At 39.9% G+C, this 19,762-nt stretch overlaps 1 protein-coding gene across 2 annotated transcripts in view; it reads left to right on the forward strand.

Moving 5' to 3' along the window:
* Positions 1–1,985: 1,985 nt before the first annotated feature.
* The window catches only part of CSTF2 (cleavage stimulation factor subunit 2), a 30,166-nt gene continuing 12,389 nt past the window's right edge, over positions 1,986–19,762 (forward strand). The window contains exons 1-8 of one of the 2 annotated variants that reach the window (XM_003420020.4): positions 1,986–2,118; positions 3,573–3,651; positions 4,036–4,205; positions 4,908–5,044; positions 5,525–5,644; positions 5,748–5,885; positions 8,690–8,813; positions 16,861–16,923. In XM_003420020.4, coding sequence (XP_003420068.1) covers positions 2,061–2,118; positions 3,573–3,651; positions 4,036–4,205; positions 4,908–5,044; positions 5,525–5,644; positions 5,748–5,885; positions 8,690–8,813; positions 16,861–16,923 — 889 coding nt within the window. In that variant the 5' untranslated portion in view covers positions 1,986–2,060. The other variant, XM_064278620.1, reaches the window with a different exon arrangement.

Genomic DNA, 19,762 nt, shown 5'->3' on the forward strand with positions numbered 1-19,762 from the left:
TCTGAATCCAGCTTGAATTTCTGGCAGTTCCTTGTTGATGTACTGCTGCAACCGTTTTTGAATTACCTTCAGCAAAATTTTACTTGTGTGCAATATTAATGTTATTGTTTGATAATTTCTGCATTTGGTTGGATCACCTTTCTTTGGAATAGCCATAAATATGGATGTCTTCTAGTCAGTTGGCCAGGTATCTGTCTTCCAAATTTCTTGGCATAGACAATGAGCACTCCCAGCATAGCATCTGCTTGCTGAAACATCTCAATTGGTATTAGCTTTTATTATTATTAATTCATTGGTATCACCTGCACAGTTATAAGAAGGCTGAAGTATAAGTTATCTATGCAATGCGAGCAATGCAACAGGATCTTCAGATCCAGGATCCATTTTGGTCTAGTATTGCTGATACTAACAAGGGTATTAAATTTTCAGTGTTTCTCAAGGGGAGAGAGTTGGCATCAGGTAGGGGGAGGGATTCATTGTATAGGGCTGTGCTGGACTTAGAAATACATCTATTATCTCTGGTTCCCTCCCCCCACAAGTAATAGCACTCCCTCAGCCATTACAATAACCAGTCTGATACACTTCCAAGCACCTTCCTCCACAAAAGGGTAGTTCTAGGTTGAAAACTAATGTAAGGGCAATTTTATAAGAAAGCATCATTAAATGTTGCCATAAAGCTACCTCAATAGGTACAATGCGGTCCAAATTACTTGACCCTAACAATCAAGGGCAGTTGATTAAAAATAATTATTCTCAGATTCCTCCCCTAGAATCCCATTCCGTAGGCCTGGGGTGGAGATCCAGGAATTTCCACTCTTCAGCACCCAAGGTGAGCCTTTTGTTCATTCAAGTTTGGGAAACACTAGGTGAGAAAGATACTGAGCCACACACGCATTTATCCAAAGTTCACCACACTGGGACAATGGCTCGCCAAAGCTCTTTGAAATCTTGTTTGGAACTATTTTATAACACAAGGTGTTTTCTTGATCACACAGTAATTGCAAGTGGGAATCTGGAATCATGGGAGAACTCTTCCAAAACTTTTTATTTTGGCTCATATTATTACTTTAAATGACATGCTCCACGGTGTAAAGTAGCTTCATTTATTTTTATCAAATATTCCTCATACTTCAAGCAAGGATCTACACACACACACACACTTCTAATCTATCTGGGATTAATAAAACGTCCTTGTCTCAAATTCTGTAGATATTTTAGCATCTCTGCCTTCTTTTTTCGGACAAAAAGTCCGTCAAAGAGAGTGCTCTTGATTCCTTCCTCCAACCCTGGCAGGCTGTCTTCCTGTGAGGTGGCAACTAGTCCTGCATGCCATATTCCAGGAGCGCAAGCACCAGAATTTGGTACCAATGGTCAATGATGCTGTATGTTGTTTACAATCCCCTGCCTGTCAGTGTTCTCTCCCCTCGCCCCCTACCACCACCAAGCATATAGAGCCCAGGGACTACACGAGAGCAGACACGGGACTGTTCTCCTTTTAACTCTCCAACTCCTCAGCTATCTTGGCAACTTGGCGTTAAGCGCCCCTCCTTCTCTTCGCTGGCAAAAGTCTCTTCCCTAAGCTCACTCTGTACACTCGCAACTTTAGCAAAATGACAGCAGACACGCTTCTGAGGCGGGGCAAGCATTTCCCTCCCTTAATAAGGCGGAACTAAAATGAAAGTGTGCCGGTTGTTGGTAAATGAGCTCCCTGTTACCATGGTAAAAACCGCTGCTGCCATCTTTATTGTGGTCGATGATACCTCGACTTAAGAGATAATGAGTAACAACAAGAATTCTACAGACTAAAACCTTCAAAGTCGCCTGGATCCGCCATCTAGACCAGAACGATATTATCTGGCGGTAGCTAGACGACGAAGGCGTTGTGCCACTCACGGCCCTAACGAGAGCTTGCGGATGACGGAACGACGCCTGGGGACGGGCTCTGCGTCCGCCGGCCCAGGAGCTTCCGGCTCACGCGCCGTACGGAAGCGAGTTCCGCGCTGGGCTCACGCGCCGTACGGAAGTGTGTTTAGCGCACCGGAAGCCGCCTGAAGAGAGCGATGGCGGGTTTGACTGTGAGGGACCCTGCGGTGGATCGTTCACTACGTTCTGTGTTCGGTGAGAGGAATTCGGTGGAGCCCAGCGTCTGGGAAGGGCAGGAAGAGGCAGGGAACGGCGAGGAACGCCCCCTGCAACTCTCCCACCTCATGAACCGGAGCCGGTGATAGGTCGGGCGTCGAGCTCTACCTGCTTATCCTGTGGGCGGTCAATCTGGTAGATTTGTAAGCAAACAGATGCTTCCCGTACCGCGATGTCCCGCAGCCTTTCTGCGATATTGTTGAGGGAGTTAGGCGAGCGTTCAGCTTCTATGCGTTTCTCCTTTCACGAGCTTCAGTTATTATCTGGAAGCGAGAGCGCATGGCGACAGTCCCTCACTGTCCCGTACTACCTGCTCACCCCCTATTCCAGAATGCAAATTAAATGCTGAGGGGGTAGATCCCTATGTCCACTTTCCGCCCTCTGATAAGGATTTTCTTTCTCTGCTTTTTACCGGTAACATTGCAGTTCATCATAGTGGTAGCGGCCACCTGGTGTCCTGAGGTGGATTATAAATAAATGAATGAATGAATGAATAAGACCTCGTCGAAGGAATTCTGAAGAGGATTGAATCTATTCTGAGTAAATTTTTCGGCCGAAATAAGTTGTTTTTCAAAGCATGTGTGGTGATTTTAAAGCACTTTTTGAAAAGGAACTTGACAAAACAATTTAGAATAATTTTTAAATATACTCCACTGCATTCTTGGACTTTCCTAAGTGTGTGTGTGTGTGGAAATGCAGACATTTGAGCTTGTTATAAAAATTATATTTTCAGTAGTTACCAACACCCAAACCCATTGCTGTCAAGTAAATATGGGCTCACAGCGACCCTATAGGACAGAGTAGAACTGCCTCACAGGGTTTCCAAGGAGCAGCTGGTGGATTCAAACTGCTGATCTTTCGGTTAGCAGCTGAGCTCTTAACCACTGCACCACCAGGGCTCCATTTTTCATAGTGAGAAATAACACTTGCAGACTTTCAGGAAAATACCCATGCCTTAGTATTTATTTTCACTGAAGTTAAGGAAAATCTAACACTTGTCATATGAGTCTGAAAACTAACATTTAGGAGTGCCTACACCTTTTTTGGAAACCCCGGTGGCGTAGTGGTTAAGAGCTACGGCTGCTAACCACAGGTCAGCAGTCCAAATCCACAGGCTCTCCTTGGAAGCTCTATGGGGCAGTTCTACTCTGTCCTATAGGGTTGCTGTGAGTTGGAATCGACTCGACAGCAATGGATTTGGTTTGGTACACCTTTTATTGAGTTTCCTCGGTGGTTTACTTCATTTTTGTCAGCAGATAAGATTGGAATCTCGTCTGAAGGAGTTCCGTGGAGCAAGGATTTGAAGAACACTGTATTTTGAGCCAATTGTTACATACCCAGTGATATAAGTAGATAATGTACTGTTTATATTTTCACTAAAGACCTAGGTTACAAACTCAGGATTTTAATATGTCACCTATTTTTTTCCTTAGTGGGGAACATTCCTTATGAAGCTACTGAAGAACAGTTAAAGGACATCTTTTCTGAGGTTGGACCTGTTGTTAGTTTCAGGTGAGGTCCCCTTCTTTTGCCTCTTAGTAGGGGGTTTCTTCTTAAAAATTGCCACAAATTTGGCCATTAGGAATAATGAGAAGTTTTTTTTTTTTTTACTGGTGATGTTTTACATGCATTCTTTTTTTTTTTAGGGCAGCTTTATCGAGGTATAATTCACATACCATACAATTCACATGCATTCTTATCTAAGAGATATATATTTTTTTTTTCATTTAAAAAAATGCTTAAAAAGATTTTAGTGAGGCAAAGTCAGAATTGTAAAGTTTTATCCTATGGTTGGCCAAATTAGAGAGTGGAAATGCTAGCAAGAACCCTGTATTTGTAACATTTGTGTCCGATTATTTGTAACATTTGTGTCCGATACTTGGTTCTGTTCACCAGGTTGGTATATGACAGAGAGACAGGAAAACCAAAAGGTTATGGCTTCTGTGAGTACCAAGACCAGGAGACGGCCCTGAGTGCCATGCGGAACCTGAATGGGCGTGAATTCAGTGGTAGAGCACTTAGAGTAGATAATGCTGCTAGTGAGAAGAACAAAGAAGAGCTGAAGAGTAAGTATAAATTCAGGTTTTATGAAATACAGGTTAGTAAAAATGTAACAGTGAAAAATTTCCATTTAGAGTGTATTCTAGAATATGCTGGAGTAGTTAGCGACACAATTTCTTTATTTGATTGACTTGAGGAGCCTGAGTTATGGAAGTAAATATCTTTGAGAAAGAAGGTAGAGTTGACATTGAGAGTCCTTCAGTTGCCAAGAGGGGAATTGATTTCCAGCTAGAGGTGAAGTTATTCAGGCTCACCAAGCCATCAGTAGGTGCGAATCATGTTGTTAGCATTTGCCACTCATATGACTATATTGTCAGATCTATAACTGGTGGGGTAATAAGGCATTCTTATGTTTTTTACTGTGAAGTAATAGATCCAGAAATCCCATTTTTAAATTAACATCTTTTTTCTGTTTAAACCTTTTGCTAGTGCAGCGTTTTGTCAAAAGTTCATATGCCTAGTTTCCTACCTTAGTTTAACTTTGTCCATCTATGTGATCATGGTCCCCTTTTTCCTCTGAGAACAGAAAATACACTCTGTTACTTGCCTCCACAGAAAGAAAAGATTAGCAAATCACTTATTTCACAGTTCCGGAGAATTTTTAAGTTATCAACTGGTCCTTACGGTAGCCCTGGAAAATAGATACTTGAAGTGATTTAGCCCTTTATCTTATCTCCTTAACTTTCTTGTACTTTATTCCTGACCAGGCCTTGGCACCGGTGCCCCTGTCATTGAGTCACCTTATGGAGAGACCATCAGTCCTGAGGATGCCCCTGAGTCCATTAGCAAAGCAGTTGCCAGCCTTCCACCAGAACAGATGTTTGAGCTGATGAAACAAATGAAGGTAGGATGAGGCATTAGGTTATGACCAAATCATATCACCTCAGATTTTTAAGGAGTGATTGATTGACAGTGGATATGGTTCCCTGAGTTCAAATACGTGTGCCTGTAGACCATCATTTCCTGCACCTTCAATATTCTGTATACACATAGTGTATTTTACATTTTATGCAAAGAGGTTCCCATTTCTGTACACAAGGAAAAACACCTATACAAACAATCTGACTGGGTTTTGTGGCCCATAGAAATCAGATGTAGATGTTAAAATGTGGGGTTTTGTCCCGTAAATGACAGTATTATGGTATTTGAAATGCCTCTTTTCTTGCCTGCCGTGACCGAGATTTTGTGTGCTATGCAACAACCAATGATACCTTAAAGAGCCTTTTGAATATTACATTTCTTGGATGGGAATGGCACTAAATCACTTACCGACCTCTAAGTAGTCAGTATTGGACCTGATGATGAAATCTGCATATCTCCTCAGCTTTGTGTCCAGAATAGTCCCCAGGAAGCACGGAACATGTTGCTTCAGAACCCTCAACTGGCTTATGCCTTACTGCAAGCACAGGTGGTGATGAGAATTGTGGATCCAGAGATTGCTTTGGTGAGTGCTTTTGGAAATGGTAGGGTAAACCTTGGGTGGGGTGGGAACTGTCTGATACCTTTGTTAAATGGACAGCTCATAGATTGGTCTTCTTGCTTTTTAGAAAATTTTGCATCGCCAGACAAATATTCCAACACTGATTGCAGGCAACCCTCAGCCAGTCCATGGCAGTGGGCCTGGCCCAGCATCCAGCGTATCAATGAACCAGCAAAATCCTCAGGCTTCTCAGGCCCAGTCTTTGGTAGGGCTTTATCCCTTAATGTTTCTTTTATCTGTCTTAGAATGTCATTTATTTTTAGGAGTATATATTGGAAGAAGAATAGCCAGGAACCATTCTGCCAGAGATGATAATTTTAATTTCCAAGCATAAAAAACATTTTCCAGGTTGCGGAGTACATGGCATCTGAATGAATATAGATTCAGTTCCAAATTTGTAAAGCAAAGAAAGAGATCTTTCTTGTATGCTCTTTTTTTCAAGCTGTGTGTGTCTGAGAAACCTGGTGGTGTAGCAGTTAAGTGCTAAGCAGTTCGAATCCGCCAGGCGCTACTTGGAAACCCTACAGAGCAGTTCTACTCTGTCCTATAGGGTTGGATGAGTCGGAATCAACTCAACAGCACTGGGTTTGGTTTGGGTTTTGGTGTGTGTGTGTGTGTGCACGTATATGTGTACATCCCTCTCACTGTGGTTGGCACTTCAGTATTCCATATACATTGTCTCACTTAATCCTCAACAGTAATTGTTTGAAGTTGGCATCCTTTATTATTTCCATGCTTATTGATGAAAAAAGTAAAGTTTCTTTTCCAAGCATGTCACAAAACCCTGAAAACATAAAAGAAAATACTGATACATTTGAATATTGAAAAAAATTTTTGTATGGAAAAAAGAAATAAATGACCAAAGATAAATGGCAAATTGTGAAAAAGAATTTGCCACACATATAATGGAAAACAGACTTAATGAAGATCCCTGAATCACATTATTTATAACAGTGAAAGATTAGACACATTCTCAGTGTGTATCAAGGGAAGAAAGGATGAACCGTGGTATGTTTGTCCATTGGAATACTCTATAATACTTAAAATGAAGGAACTACATATATCAACATGAATGACTCTGAAAAACAATTTTATACAGCAGTTAAGATGGACTAGGCTATATAATATCAACACAGGTAACTCAGAAACATAATGGGTACCATTCAGAAGGAAAGATAAGTGAATGTTAGCATTCCAGAATGTGGGATATGTGTGTCAGCATAAATCTTGAAAACATGTTGAGTGAGTTGCAGAAGACTGTTTAGTATGTGATGATTTATATAAAATTTTTAAAACTTTCATTTGGAATTCCTAGTGATTGTCTAGGGAAGAGAGGGAACAGGATGCAGTTGGGGAAGACCATGCAGGAAATTTCAACTTATATATAGTTTATTTCCTAACCTGTATAGTTACTCTGTATATGATTTGTATAACAACGACAAAAAAAAAAAACCCTGTGCCATCGAGTCAGTACCGACTCATAGTATATCTAGGATTTTTTCATAATAAACAAAAAAGGCCTCCTATAAATAGTAAGAAAATAACCAATAACCCAGTAGAAAAATGTGGACAAAGGGCATAAACAGTTCACAAAACTGGAAATACGAATATAAAATACACAAAAAGGTATTCAACCTCAAAATAAGATAAATGCGAATAGGAACTACAGTGAGCTGGCATTTTTCACTTATCAGATTGACAGAGGTAAACAACTTGGATTGTACAAGGGTATAGGACAGGGGTTGACAAACTTACTGTAAGCCACATAGTAAACATTTTTGGCTTTGAGGACCATACTGTCTGTCACAACTCTTCAGCTCTGCCTTTATGGTTCCAAAGCAGCCTTAAATGAAGTGTAAATGAACGAATATGGTTGTGTTCCAATAAAATTTCATTTATAAAACTAGGCAGATTTGGCCCATGGGCTGTACTTTGCCAATCCCTGCTCCGAATAAATAAATACTTTTTTAAAAAATAGACAGGAAGTAAACTAAGGTCGAGAGAGGTTGACTGGTCCAAATTAACAGAATTGTAAGGGACAGATCCAGGATTTGAACTTTGTTCTGTCTGTCCTCACCTGGTTTTCTTATAACTGCCTCACTGTGTAGCTTCCTCTTTTCTGTTTTAGAGTTTTGTTTCTGCTCAGTAGCTCAGAGAGTGTATGTGATTTTTTTTTTAACCTAGCTTTTGTGCTTTGTTGAGCTCTTTCTCTTCCAAGGGGCTGTTCAGTTCTTTGGGGAATACATAGATGGAAAAAAATAGCATTCCCTTTCTTTCAAGGAACTTCAGGAGCCCTGGTGACTCAGTGGTTAAAGCCCTCGGCTGCTAACCGAAAGAGCAACGATTTGAACCCACCTGCTACTCTGCAGGAGAAAGATGTGGCAGTCTGCTTCTGTAAAGATTTACAGCCTTGGAAACCCTGTGGGGCAGTTCTACTCTGTCCTGTAGGGTCACTATGAGTTGGAATCAACTTGATGGCAGTGGGTTTTTGGTTTAAGGAACGCTAATTGTAGCGTTTAAAAAAAAAAAAGTGTTCACATTTCCCCAAAACTAGAATTACGTCTGAGGACGAGTGAGGAAAGATAGGTCAGATAAATTGTTTCATCTTAAAAATATAGACAGCCAGAAGTTGCTTTAAAAATAGTCCCAATCTCCTCTTCTTCAAGGCACTTATTGTTTTTACTTTTATTGCCAGGCCCCAGTCATGAAGTCAGCAATAGGTGCTATATGCTGCCTTGCCACACAGATAAGACTTGGCGTCTTTTCATTAAGAACGTGCTCCATCTTAACCATGTTATATATAATCACATTCATCACGTGTATTGCAGCTTGCGTCTGTGGAATTCAAAGTATGTTTTAAATCTAATGCTACATATGATATACTCTACAAAAAGGATGTTTGGTAGAATATTTGGGGGTGTCAATTTGAAGAGGAATTTTAAGGTCATAGACTTAGTGTATTGAATTCCCATGGAGGCAGATACACACTCTGATTTTTCTCTTGGTCAGGGTGGAATGCATGTCAATGGCGCACCTCCTTTGATGCAAGCTTCTATGCAGGGTGGAGTTCCAACACCAGGGCAGATACCAACTGCTGTAACAGGACCTGGCCCTGGTTCCTTACCTCCTGGAGGTAAACTTCATTTAGAATACTTTGCTAAAGTTTTGTTATAGCAGATGTCATATTATAGCCAAGTTATTATGTGGTAAAGGGATTTCGATACATAATTAACATACTGCTAGAAAGTGTATATCCTAGGTGGAAGAAATAGTTGATTTCTTATATATAAATCCTATCTGATAAGTAAAGCAGAGAAAGGGAAAGTAAAGTGGAAAAGTACAGTAAAACTTCCAAATTAATAAAGGGAAAAATGGAATGAATGGAAACTTAATCAAACCAGCAAAAAAAAAAAAAAAAGAGGAAAGGAAATAATGATGTAAGGTAAGTAAACGTACAGTTAGATGGAAGGAATAAAGGCAAGTATAATTGTCATTCCACTAAATGCAAATGGACTGAATTCTCCCATTAAAGCCCAGAGACTATTAGATTAAATTAAAAAACATACGAGGGTCTTAAAATCCTGTGAGTAGCCACCTAAGACACTCTACTGGTCTCACCCCTTCGGGATCAAGGAAGAATGAAGAAAACTGAAGATACAAGGGAAAGATTAGTCCGAAGAACTAATGGACCACATCTACCACCGCTTCCACCAGACTGAGTCTAGTACAAATAGACAGTGCCCAGCTACCACCACTGACTGCTCTGACAGGGATTACAATAGAGGGTCCCAGATAGAGCTGGAGAAAAATGTAGAACAAAATTCTAACTGAAAAAGAAAGACCAGACTTCCTGGCCTGACAGAGACTGGAGAAACCCTGAGAGTATGGCCCCCAGACACCATATTAGCTCAGTAATGAAGTCATTCCCAAGGTTCACCCTTCAGCCAAAGATTGGACAGGCCCATGAAACAAAACAAGACTAAAGGGCACACCAGCCCAGGGTCAAGGACTAGAAAGCAGGAGTGAACAGGAAAGCTGGTAATAGGGAACCCAGGGTTAAGAAGGGAGAGTGTTGACATGTTGTGGGATTGTTAACCAATGTCATAAAACAATATGTGTACTAACAGTTTAATGAGAAACTAGTTCTGTAAACCTTCATCTGAAGGACAATTTAAAAAACTACATGAATAAGCACAATCAAAAAAAATGAAACACAAAATACATGGTCACATTTATTCTTATATTTAACAGTCACGTTATAGAATTGTGCTTTAGTAAATATAGTCAGACCAAACACAACAAAAGGAAAAAGTATTTTTAAAACTGTATGTGTTCATTGAAAGTGTGTATATAGACAGTTAATACAGTATTGCTGTTACCCTTGTTCAGTAGCCATAACTAAACTATTTCACTCATAACTTTATATTAATAAATTTGTATAACCTGGATTGGATTGATTACACTACTCGGGGGATAATTTGATTGTAAATCCTGTTTTGTAGAGAAACCAGTCTCAGAGCTAAATTGACAAGGAATGGAAGTCGAAATTTTTCAAAAGAAATTTGAGCAAACTCAGGATTTTCATCTATCCAGTTATAAGAAAAAAAAAAACTAATGCCATCGACACCTTTCAGTGAAAGAAATGGATTTTGTCTTTTACACGTTTTTGAGTTATAGGAGTCTAACTAACCTTGAAGTATCATACTTTGTAATGTGATCGTACTACGCATAACAAGTATGCAGTCCATGACATATATGACTCACATGAGTTGAAAACCACCCAAACTGGTCTGTACCCTGTTTGATGAGACACGTGTACTGATCATGCACTTGAATTCTTAGCAATGTCAAATTACCGTAAAGTTTTCCTAGTGTCTGTTCCCAATTTCTGTTCTTACTTCATCACAAACTATTAACATACAGTTCATGGGTCAGCATCGTCTTTGGCATACACTTTGAGTAGCGTTATGTTAAACCATTGCCATTGAGACGATTCCAACTCATAGAGACCCTATAGGACAGAGTAGGACTGCTCCATAGGATTTCCAAGGAGTGGCTGGTGGATTCAAACTGCCAACCTTTTGGCTAGCAGCCATAACTCTTAACCACTACGCTACCAGGGCTCCGTAGCATTGTGCTAGTAGTTAAAAAATAAATAAGGGCATAGAGCAATTAAATAATACAATCAATAAATGTGATTTAACATATAGAGAGAGCCTTACATCTTTTGACGACAGAATATACTTTTTCCCCCAAATGACCATGGACCGTAAAGTAAAACCTTGACAAATTAGAAAAAATGGAGATTTTACAGGCCACACTGTTTGATTATAAGCCAATAAATCAGAAATAAATAATAAAACTGGGGGGAACACTAAAGTAATCCTTGGATTAAAGAGAAAATAATAAGAAATTTATAAAGCATATAAAAAAACCATACTTCATACAAAAAAAAAAGTATGGGAAGTAGTGAAAGCAATACTTGAAGGAAATGAATGTCCTTAAAGTCTATATTATTGAAAAACATAAGAATTCTAAGTACTAGTTTTAAGAAATTAGAAAAATAATTAAAATAAACCAGAAGAAACCAAAAGGAAATCATAAAAGTTGAAAGCAAGTGTAAATGAAGTTAAATAATTAAACTTTCAAATGATGTTTTTTTGTAAATTTGTAGCATTTATACTTCTGAAGTTATTAAAACTTAAAACTCACTTAAGATTTTTGAGGTACCTTGTTCAAAGCTCTGGCAATTGATAAGAAAGAAAACAACCTAGTAGAACAGTGGGCAAAGAAAATGATTAGGCACTTCATACAAGAGCAAATCTAAATGACCAACAAAAACAAATGCATTTCTAGTCAGGGGATTGTAAATTGTATAACAATGAAATTCCAGTTTACTTACACAGATTAGCAGGAATTTAAAAGAGAAATGACACCTGATACTGGTGGGAAGGTGGTTCTCATACATTGCTGGGGGGAATATGAAGTTTTTCAGTCTTTTCAGAAAATAGTCTGTCAGAATATATTAATATTAAAAATTCATGGACACTTTGACCCACCAATTCCACTTAGGGATCTCTAGCCCAGAGAAATAAAGATTTATTATATAATACTGTATAATATAAGCAGTTATGCCCATAATTCTTTCTGCCACTACTTTCCTCAGATCCTAAATCTTTGCGTATATTGTTTTGGTAAGTAGTCTAGGTAAATAATCATAGAACATTATTGCTAGAAGAAAGCTTGAAATCATTTAGGCCAAGCCCAAGCCCAGTGTCATTGAGTTGATTCCGACTCATAGCAACCCTATAGGACAGAGTAGAACTGCCCCATAGAGTTTCCAAAGAGCACCTGGTGGATTTGAACTGCCAACCCTATGGTTAGCAGCCATAGCACTTAACCACTACACCACCAGGGTTTCCATCATTTATACCAGTGGCTCAGTGTGTACCAGACTCAAACTGAAGGGCTATTAAAACACCAATGGCTGGGGTCCCCCACACCTGAGTTTCTAATTCGGTAGGTCTGGTGTGGGGCCTAAGGATTTTTTATTTCTAAGAAATCTGTGGAAAGAGATGATGGAAAAGCTCAATATCATCAGTCAGAACAAGGCCAGAGGCCGACTGTGGAGCAGACCATCAATTGCTCATATGCAAGTTCAAGCTTGAAACTGAAGAAAATCAGAGCAAGTCCACGAGAGCCAAAATATGACCTTGAGTATATCCCACCTGAATTTAGAGACCATCTGAAGAATAGATTTGAAGCATTGAACACTAGTGACCGAAGACCAGATGAGTTGTGGAATGACATCAAGGACATCATTCATGAAGAAAGCAAGAGGCCATTGAAAAGACAGGAAAGAAAGACAAGACCAAAATGGATGTCAGAGGAGACTCTGAAACTTGCTCTTGAGTGTCGAGCAGCTAAAGCAAAAGGAAGAATTGATGAAGTAAAAGAACTGAACAGAAGATTTCAAAGGGTTTCTCGAGGAGACAAAGTATTATAATGACGTGCAAAAAGCTGGAGATGGAAAACCAAAACGGAAGAACACGCTCAGCGTTTCTCAAGCTAAAGGAACTGAAGAAAAAATTCAAGCCTCGAGTTGCAATAGTGAAGGATTCTATGGGGAAATTACTCAATGATGCAGGAAGCATCAAAAGAAGATGGAAGGAATACACAGAGTCATTATACCAAAAAGAATTAGTCGACGTTTAACCATTTCAAGAGGTGGCATATGATCAGGAACCAATGGTACTGAAGGAAGAAGTTCAACTTGCTCTGAAGGCATTGGCAAAAATCAAGGCTCCAGGAATTGATGGAATATCAGTTGAGATGTTTCAACAAACAGATGCAGCGCTGGAGGTGCTCACTTATCTATGCCAAGAGATATGGAAGACAGCTTCCTGGCCAACTGAGTGGAAGAGATCCATATTTATGCCTATTCCCAAGAAAGGTGATCCAACCAAATGTGGAAATGATAGAACAATATCATTAATAACACACGCAAGCAAAATTCTACTGAAGATCATTGGAAAACGGCTGCAGCAGTGTATCGACAGGGAACTACCAGAAATTCAGGGTGGTTTCAGAAGAGGACGTGGAACCAGGGATATCATTGCTGATGTCAGATGGATCCTGTCTGAAAGCAGAGAATACCAGAAGGATGCTTACCTGTGTTTTATTGACTACGCAAAGGCATTCAACTGTGTGGATCATAACAAATTATGGATAACGTTGCGAAGAATGGGAATTCCAGAACACTTAATTGTGCTCATGAGGAACCTTTACATAGATCAAGAGGCAGTTGTTCAGACAGAACAAGGGAATACTGATTGGTTTAAAGTCAGGAAAGGTTTGCAACAGGGATGTTTTCTTTCACCATACCTATTCAATCTGTATGCTGAGCAAATAATCCGAGAAGCTGGACTATATGAAGAACAGGGCATCAGGATTGGAGGAAGACTCATTAACAACCTGCATTATGCAGATGACACAACCTTGCTTGGTGACAGTGAAGAGGACTTGAAGCACTTGCTAATGAAGATCAAAGACCACAGCCTTCAGTATGGATTGCACGTCAACATAAAGAAAACAGAAATCCTCACAACTGGACCAATGAGCAACATCATGATAAACGGAGAAAAGATTGAAGTTGTCAAGGATTTCATTTTACTTGGATCCACAATCAACAGCCATGAAAGCAGCAGTCGAGAAGTCAAAAGACGCATTGCATTGGGCCAATCTGCTGCAAAGGACCTCCTTAAAGTATTGAAGAGCAAAGATGTCACCTTGAAGACTAAGGTGCACCTGACCCAAGCCATGGTATTTTCAGTTGCATCATATGCATGTGAAAGCTGGACAATGAATAAGGAAGACTGAAGAAGAATTGATGCCTTTGAATTGTGGTGCTAGTGAAGAGTATTGAATATACCACGGACTGGCAAAAGAACAAACAAATCTGTCTTGGAAGAAGTATAACCAGAATGCTCCTTAGAAGCAAGGATGGTGAAAGTGCGTCTTACATATTTTGGACATGTTGTCAGGAGGGATCAGTCCCTGGAGAAGGACATCATGCTTGGCAGAGTACAGGGTCAGAGGAAAAGAGGAAGACCCTCAAGGAGGTGGATTGACACAGTGGCTGCAACAATGAGCTCAAGCATAACAACGATTGTAAGGATGGCTCAGGACCGGGCTGTGTTTCGTTCTGTTGTGCATAGGGTCACTATGAGTCAGAACCGACTTGACGGCGCCTAATAAAAAAAATAAATAGCATCAACAAATTCTCAGATGATGCTGCCGCTGGTCAGGGTACAGTCTGAGAACCACTGATTTAGACCAGTCCTTTCACTTTACAGATGAGGAAGCCGAAGGATACGTTAATTTTATCAAATCACTTGTTCAAAATCACAGTTACTTGGTAGCAGAGGCAAGACTAGCTCCCAGTTCTTTAAGTTCTTAATCCATAGGTTTTTGGTGCTTGGCATGTTAAATGGAATAAAGAAATGTAAAGTGTACTTGCTATTTTATGGAAGTATTAATGAACTGGAAACAGTTGACTTGTCTTTTTCCTCACTCACAGCATATATTGCTCCTTTGAGGAAAAGAAAGTTATTGCAATGTGGAAAAGACCAGACAGGGACTTGTACATGATCATTCTTTGTATAAACAGTAAAAAACCAGATTGATTCTGACTCATGGCAACCCTATGGGACAGGGTATAACTGCCCTATAGCATTTCCAAGGAGCAGCTGGTGGATTTGAACTGCTGACCTTTTGGTTAGCAACTATCATGGGTTGAATTGTGTCCACCCAAAAATATGTGTCAATTTGTTAGGCCATGATTCCCAGTATTGTGTGAGAGTCCTCCACTTTGTGATTGTAATTTTATGTTAAAGAGGATTAGGATGGGATTGTAAGCACTTACTCAGGTCACATCCTTGATCCAAAGTAAAGGGAATTTCTCTGAAGTGTGGCCTGTACCACCTTTTATCTTACAAGAGATAAAAGAAAAGGAAAGCAGGCAGAGACAGTGGGGACCTCATACCACCAAGAAAGCAGTGCTGGGAGTAGAACGCATCCTTTGGACCCGGGGTCCCTGCACAGAGAACCTGCTAGTCTGGGGGAAGATTGAGAAGGCCGACAGAGAAAGACTTTCCCTGGAGTTGACACCCTGAATTTGGACTTTAGCCTACTTTACTGTGAAGAAATAAATTTATCTTTGTTAAAGCCATCCACACATGGTATTTCTGCTATAGCAGCACTAGATGACTAAGACAGCAGCCGATCCCTTAACCACTGCACCACCTAATCATTAAAGTAAGCCAGTGATTCTCAACCCTATTAGACCCAGTGTCCCCTTTTTGTAACAGATATTTTGTAATGACTCTTTACTATCCTGCAGTGAAATTCACATATGATACAACCTACTTAAATGTAATTTTAAAAAAATCAGTATAATGCCCTAAGCTGTAATACAGAGAAATAAAAGATTATAATGAAAAATCTGTTTTTTAATGTGCAAGTATACAGACACAACTACACTAGAAAAAATGTATTAGATGCTTGCACCTACATAGCAGTCTCATGAATACAAAAAATATTGATAAATGTAAGTATGTTGTTTTGGCAAATCAGATACCACAAGCACTGCTGACGTTGGTGATGTGCTTTTCTGAAATGGTGAGAACTCTTGGTAAAGTTCTTAACAAAACAAAATTATAGTACCTTTAATTACTCAGTAATTGCATTTCTGGAAAATTCATCTTAAAGAAACCTGTGTTTTCAAGTAAAACAGGTTCTAAGTCCAGATAACTATAAACAGGTTTTCATGTGAATGTTTGGTGAGACATTTGAAAGTTGCACAAGACAGGGTAATTCTTAATTTTGCAGGACTGTCTCATGCATTACAGGACATTTAGTGTCGCTGGTAATGGAGCCCTGGTGGCACGGTAATTAAGCGTTCAGGTACTAGCCAAAAGGTTTGCAGTTTGACTCCACCAGCCGCTCCTTGGGAACCCTATGGAACATTTCTACTCTGCCCTACAAAGTTGCTGCAAGTCAGAATCAACTCAATGGCAGTGGGTTTGAGTGGGTTGGTACTTTCTCAGTAAATGTCAGCCATGCCTTCACAAATCATTGTTACAACCGAAACAGTGTACCCACACATTTACAAAATTCCCTGGGAACAATACTGCTTCCCATGAGAATCCACTGGATAAGGGGCATTGTTTTCTTGTATTACAAAAGAGCTTCCTGCCAAGGTTTTGGTAGACAATAAGCTTAAGTATTCTTATTTAACTCTCTTTTTTGACACCTTAAGCCCAAAGTATTAAAAAAGATACCATCCAGTTGCCATCGAGTCTACCCCAACTCATGGTGACTCCATGTGTGTCAGAGTAGAACTGTTTTTTCAGAAGTAGATCACCAGGCTTTTCTTCCAAGGTGCCTCTGGGTGGACTCGACCTGTCAACATTTGTTAGCAGCCAAGCGTATTAACCATTTGTACCACCCAGAGACAGCATAAAGTATACTAACAGATTCTATCTTCTGTGTAACTACATTGTTTAATGATACATAGTATCTTTCTTTGTAGGTTCTGTCTGTGGGCAGCATGGGGAAATGTGTAAACTCATCCACTGTCCTAATCTATGCTTTTTTTTTCCCTTCCGTTTATCTTCCAGGGGGTATGCAGGCCCAGGTTGGAATACCAGGAAGTGGACCAGTGTCCTTGGAGAGGGGACAAGGTAAAATATTAATGCCCGATTTATGTGGACTGAATTTGGTGCTGTTGTATGTTTCTGCATTGTCCAATATGGAAGCCACTAACCACATGTGGCTATTTAAATATTAAATTAATTAAAGTTAAATAAAATTTAAAATTCAGTTCCACAATCACACTAGCCACTCCAAGTACTCAACAGCCCCATGTAGCTAGTGGATACCCTACTGGAAAGTGCAGATGTAAAACATTTCCATCACAGAAAGTTCTGTTGGATGTGGTGGTCTGTACTTTCTACCTAGTGATTCAGAGCCCAGTTCTATAAGAATCAAGGATGAAGCAAATGGATCCTTTGTTTCTATTTAATTTATATTGCCTTTTCCTGATAGTTGGAGCCCTGGTGGTGCAGTGGTTAAGAGCTCAGCTGCTAACCAAAAGCTCGGCCGTTCGAATCCACCGGCTGCTCCTTGGAAACCCTATCGGGCAGTTCTACTCCGTCCTGTAGGATCGCTATGAGTCAGAATCAACTCGACAGCAGTGGGTTTGGCTTTTTGGTTTCTTGATAGTCTAATAATTCCATTGGCATGTTCTCTCTCCTTCTGAGGATATCTGTTGACTAAGTAAGGAATTCTAATAATGAGTATATGATACGTGACAGGATATATAGGAAGACTAGATTTAAACCCAAGTGAAAAGTGGTAGGAGTCATAGGTCTATGAAGCCTATTTGATAAGTGTATGTTGTACTGTAGCCAGCAGTCATTCTAAAATATCCACCTTATTTTTCCATGTTACAGGAGTTTGAAAGAAAAGAAAATGCAGTGACTCGGTTGAAAACAATGTTAGGAGGGGAGAGGATGAGAAGAGAAGGAATTAATGATAAATTTGAGTGTGTCCTATATGCTACACACTTTAATCTTCATAAACAACTTTGTGAGTTAGGTAGCACCACCTCAGTTTTACAGGTAAAGAGACGGAAGCTCAGAATTTTTAAGTTACTTACTCAAGGGGACAGGTAAATAAATTCTAATGTCTGATTAATGTGGACTGGACTTGGTGTAGAAACCCTGGTGGCGTAGCGGTTCAGAGCTACGGTGCTAACCAAAAAGTTGGCAGTTTGAATCCATCAGGCACTCCTTGGAAACCCTTTGGGGCAGTTCTTCCCTGTCCTATAGGGTCGCCATGAGTAGGAATCAACTCGATGGCAGTGGGTTTTTTTTTTTTTTTTGGTGGAGGGGGAGACTTGGTGTGCTCATCTTCCAACTAGTACGTGGCAGAGCCAGGATTCAGAAGTCTCTGACCCCAAAGCTTATCCACTTTCCGTCACTCCACACTGCCTCTCTTAACTTACAAAAATATTCTTCAGTACCTCCTCCTCTTATTCATTGCATCTCTGTGAGGAGAAAAGACAACAACTTTACACGTTTCTTCTTAGCATATGGCCAATAAGTATAACTCATTTTTAAAAAGCAAAATATTAAGATATAGGTCTGTGCACTATGCTCCTTTTCTATGGCATGTACCCTGGGGTTGGTTGCTGAAGTGACAGAACTAGTAATTGTTTCTGCACGGAAGGCTGACAACAGGACAAGCTCCTGGCCAGATACCTCATCTTTTCTCTAAGCAGCCTATGCTGTTGTATGCTCCACCCCACCCCAGCCACCCTCAGCCACTGTCAAAAGATTGTGTACATACACCCAGAGTATTTTTGCGGTAGTGAGAAGGGATTAGGGTTTCAGTCATCCTTTTCCCTCTCCTCAGCCTAATAGCAGCTTTAGCTTTTTAATACATAACATCCGCAAGACATCTTTCTTTCTGCTAGGGTTACCCTCGACTTTCTGGTCAAACATTAACAAAGGGAAATGACTCACATTGTGAAGGTATATCAAGGGTGTCTTCATGAAGAGACAAAATGAGATGGGTATTTTTTTCTAGATTTTTTTTTCAGTACCCAGCAGAGGAAGTAAGCATCATTTAATTCGTGCCCAGTTTGTCTTAATTTTCCTGTAATCTGTGGGTTGCCATGAGTCATAATCAACTTGACGGCAACTAACAACAACAGTTTTTCTGTTGTACGTTTGTCGTGGTGAAAGGAAACACTGAAATGACTGAGAATATACTTTTTCTTGCTTTCTGCCACCTATATTTAATATGTATGCCTTTGTCATCTTATTAGTCTTTGTTTGCTGTTGTCATAATGTTTATGATTGAAGACCTGTGGCAGAGTATTTCTTGTGGAGTGCTAGTCTCTTTGCTTATCAAAAGTTCACTCACTGCATTTCCCCATTTGATATTTGTTAGCAGAAATTTTTTTGCTTTAAAATACAGCAAAAATAGTACTGCCTCACTTCTGTCTGGGCTTCTCCAGAATAAATCTTGCCTTTCACTTTCAGTGCACTTCCTTTCATATTTTGCTTGCGAAAATACATTTCCACTCTTTGCTTAATAAGGGATTCAAAATCATCCTTTTATGGATTTATTTTTTTAGTGGTGTCATAAGGGGATTTAGGGGAAAACGTAATAGTAGCAGAGATGAAAAATGAAAATGGCTGGTATTTTTGCCCAAATAAATCTCTGGCCCATGAGTTTTACCTTGGGAAGCTATCTTGTCAAAGTGGAACTGTGTTTCAGCAATGCAAAGGAACTAATATAGGAAGATTTCATAACCTTAAGCAAGCTAATGAACTCTTGACTTTTTAACTTACATGTGTAAATCTCCAGTCTCTATATGTGTATGTTTCTGCGTGTGCATGCAAGCTATTTTAAGTGCCTGCTTTTTCTCCTTTTAAACTTACTGCTCACCTAGGAGCCCTACAGCACTCGCCTGTGGGACCCGCCGGGCCTGCATCAATTGAGCGAGTTCAA

The sequence above is a fragment of the Loxodonta africana genome, chromosome X (assembly GCF_030014295.1).
Source record: "Loxodonta africana isolate mLoxAfr1 chromosome X, mLoxAfr1.hap2, whole genome shotgun sequence".
NCBI lineage: Eukaryota > Metazoa > Chordata > Mammalia > Proboscidea > Elephantidae > Loxodonta > Loxodonta africana.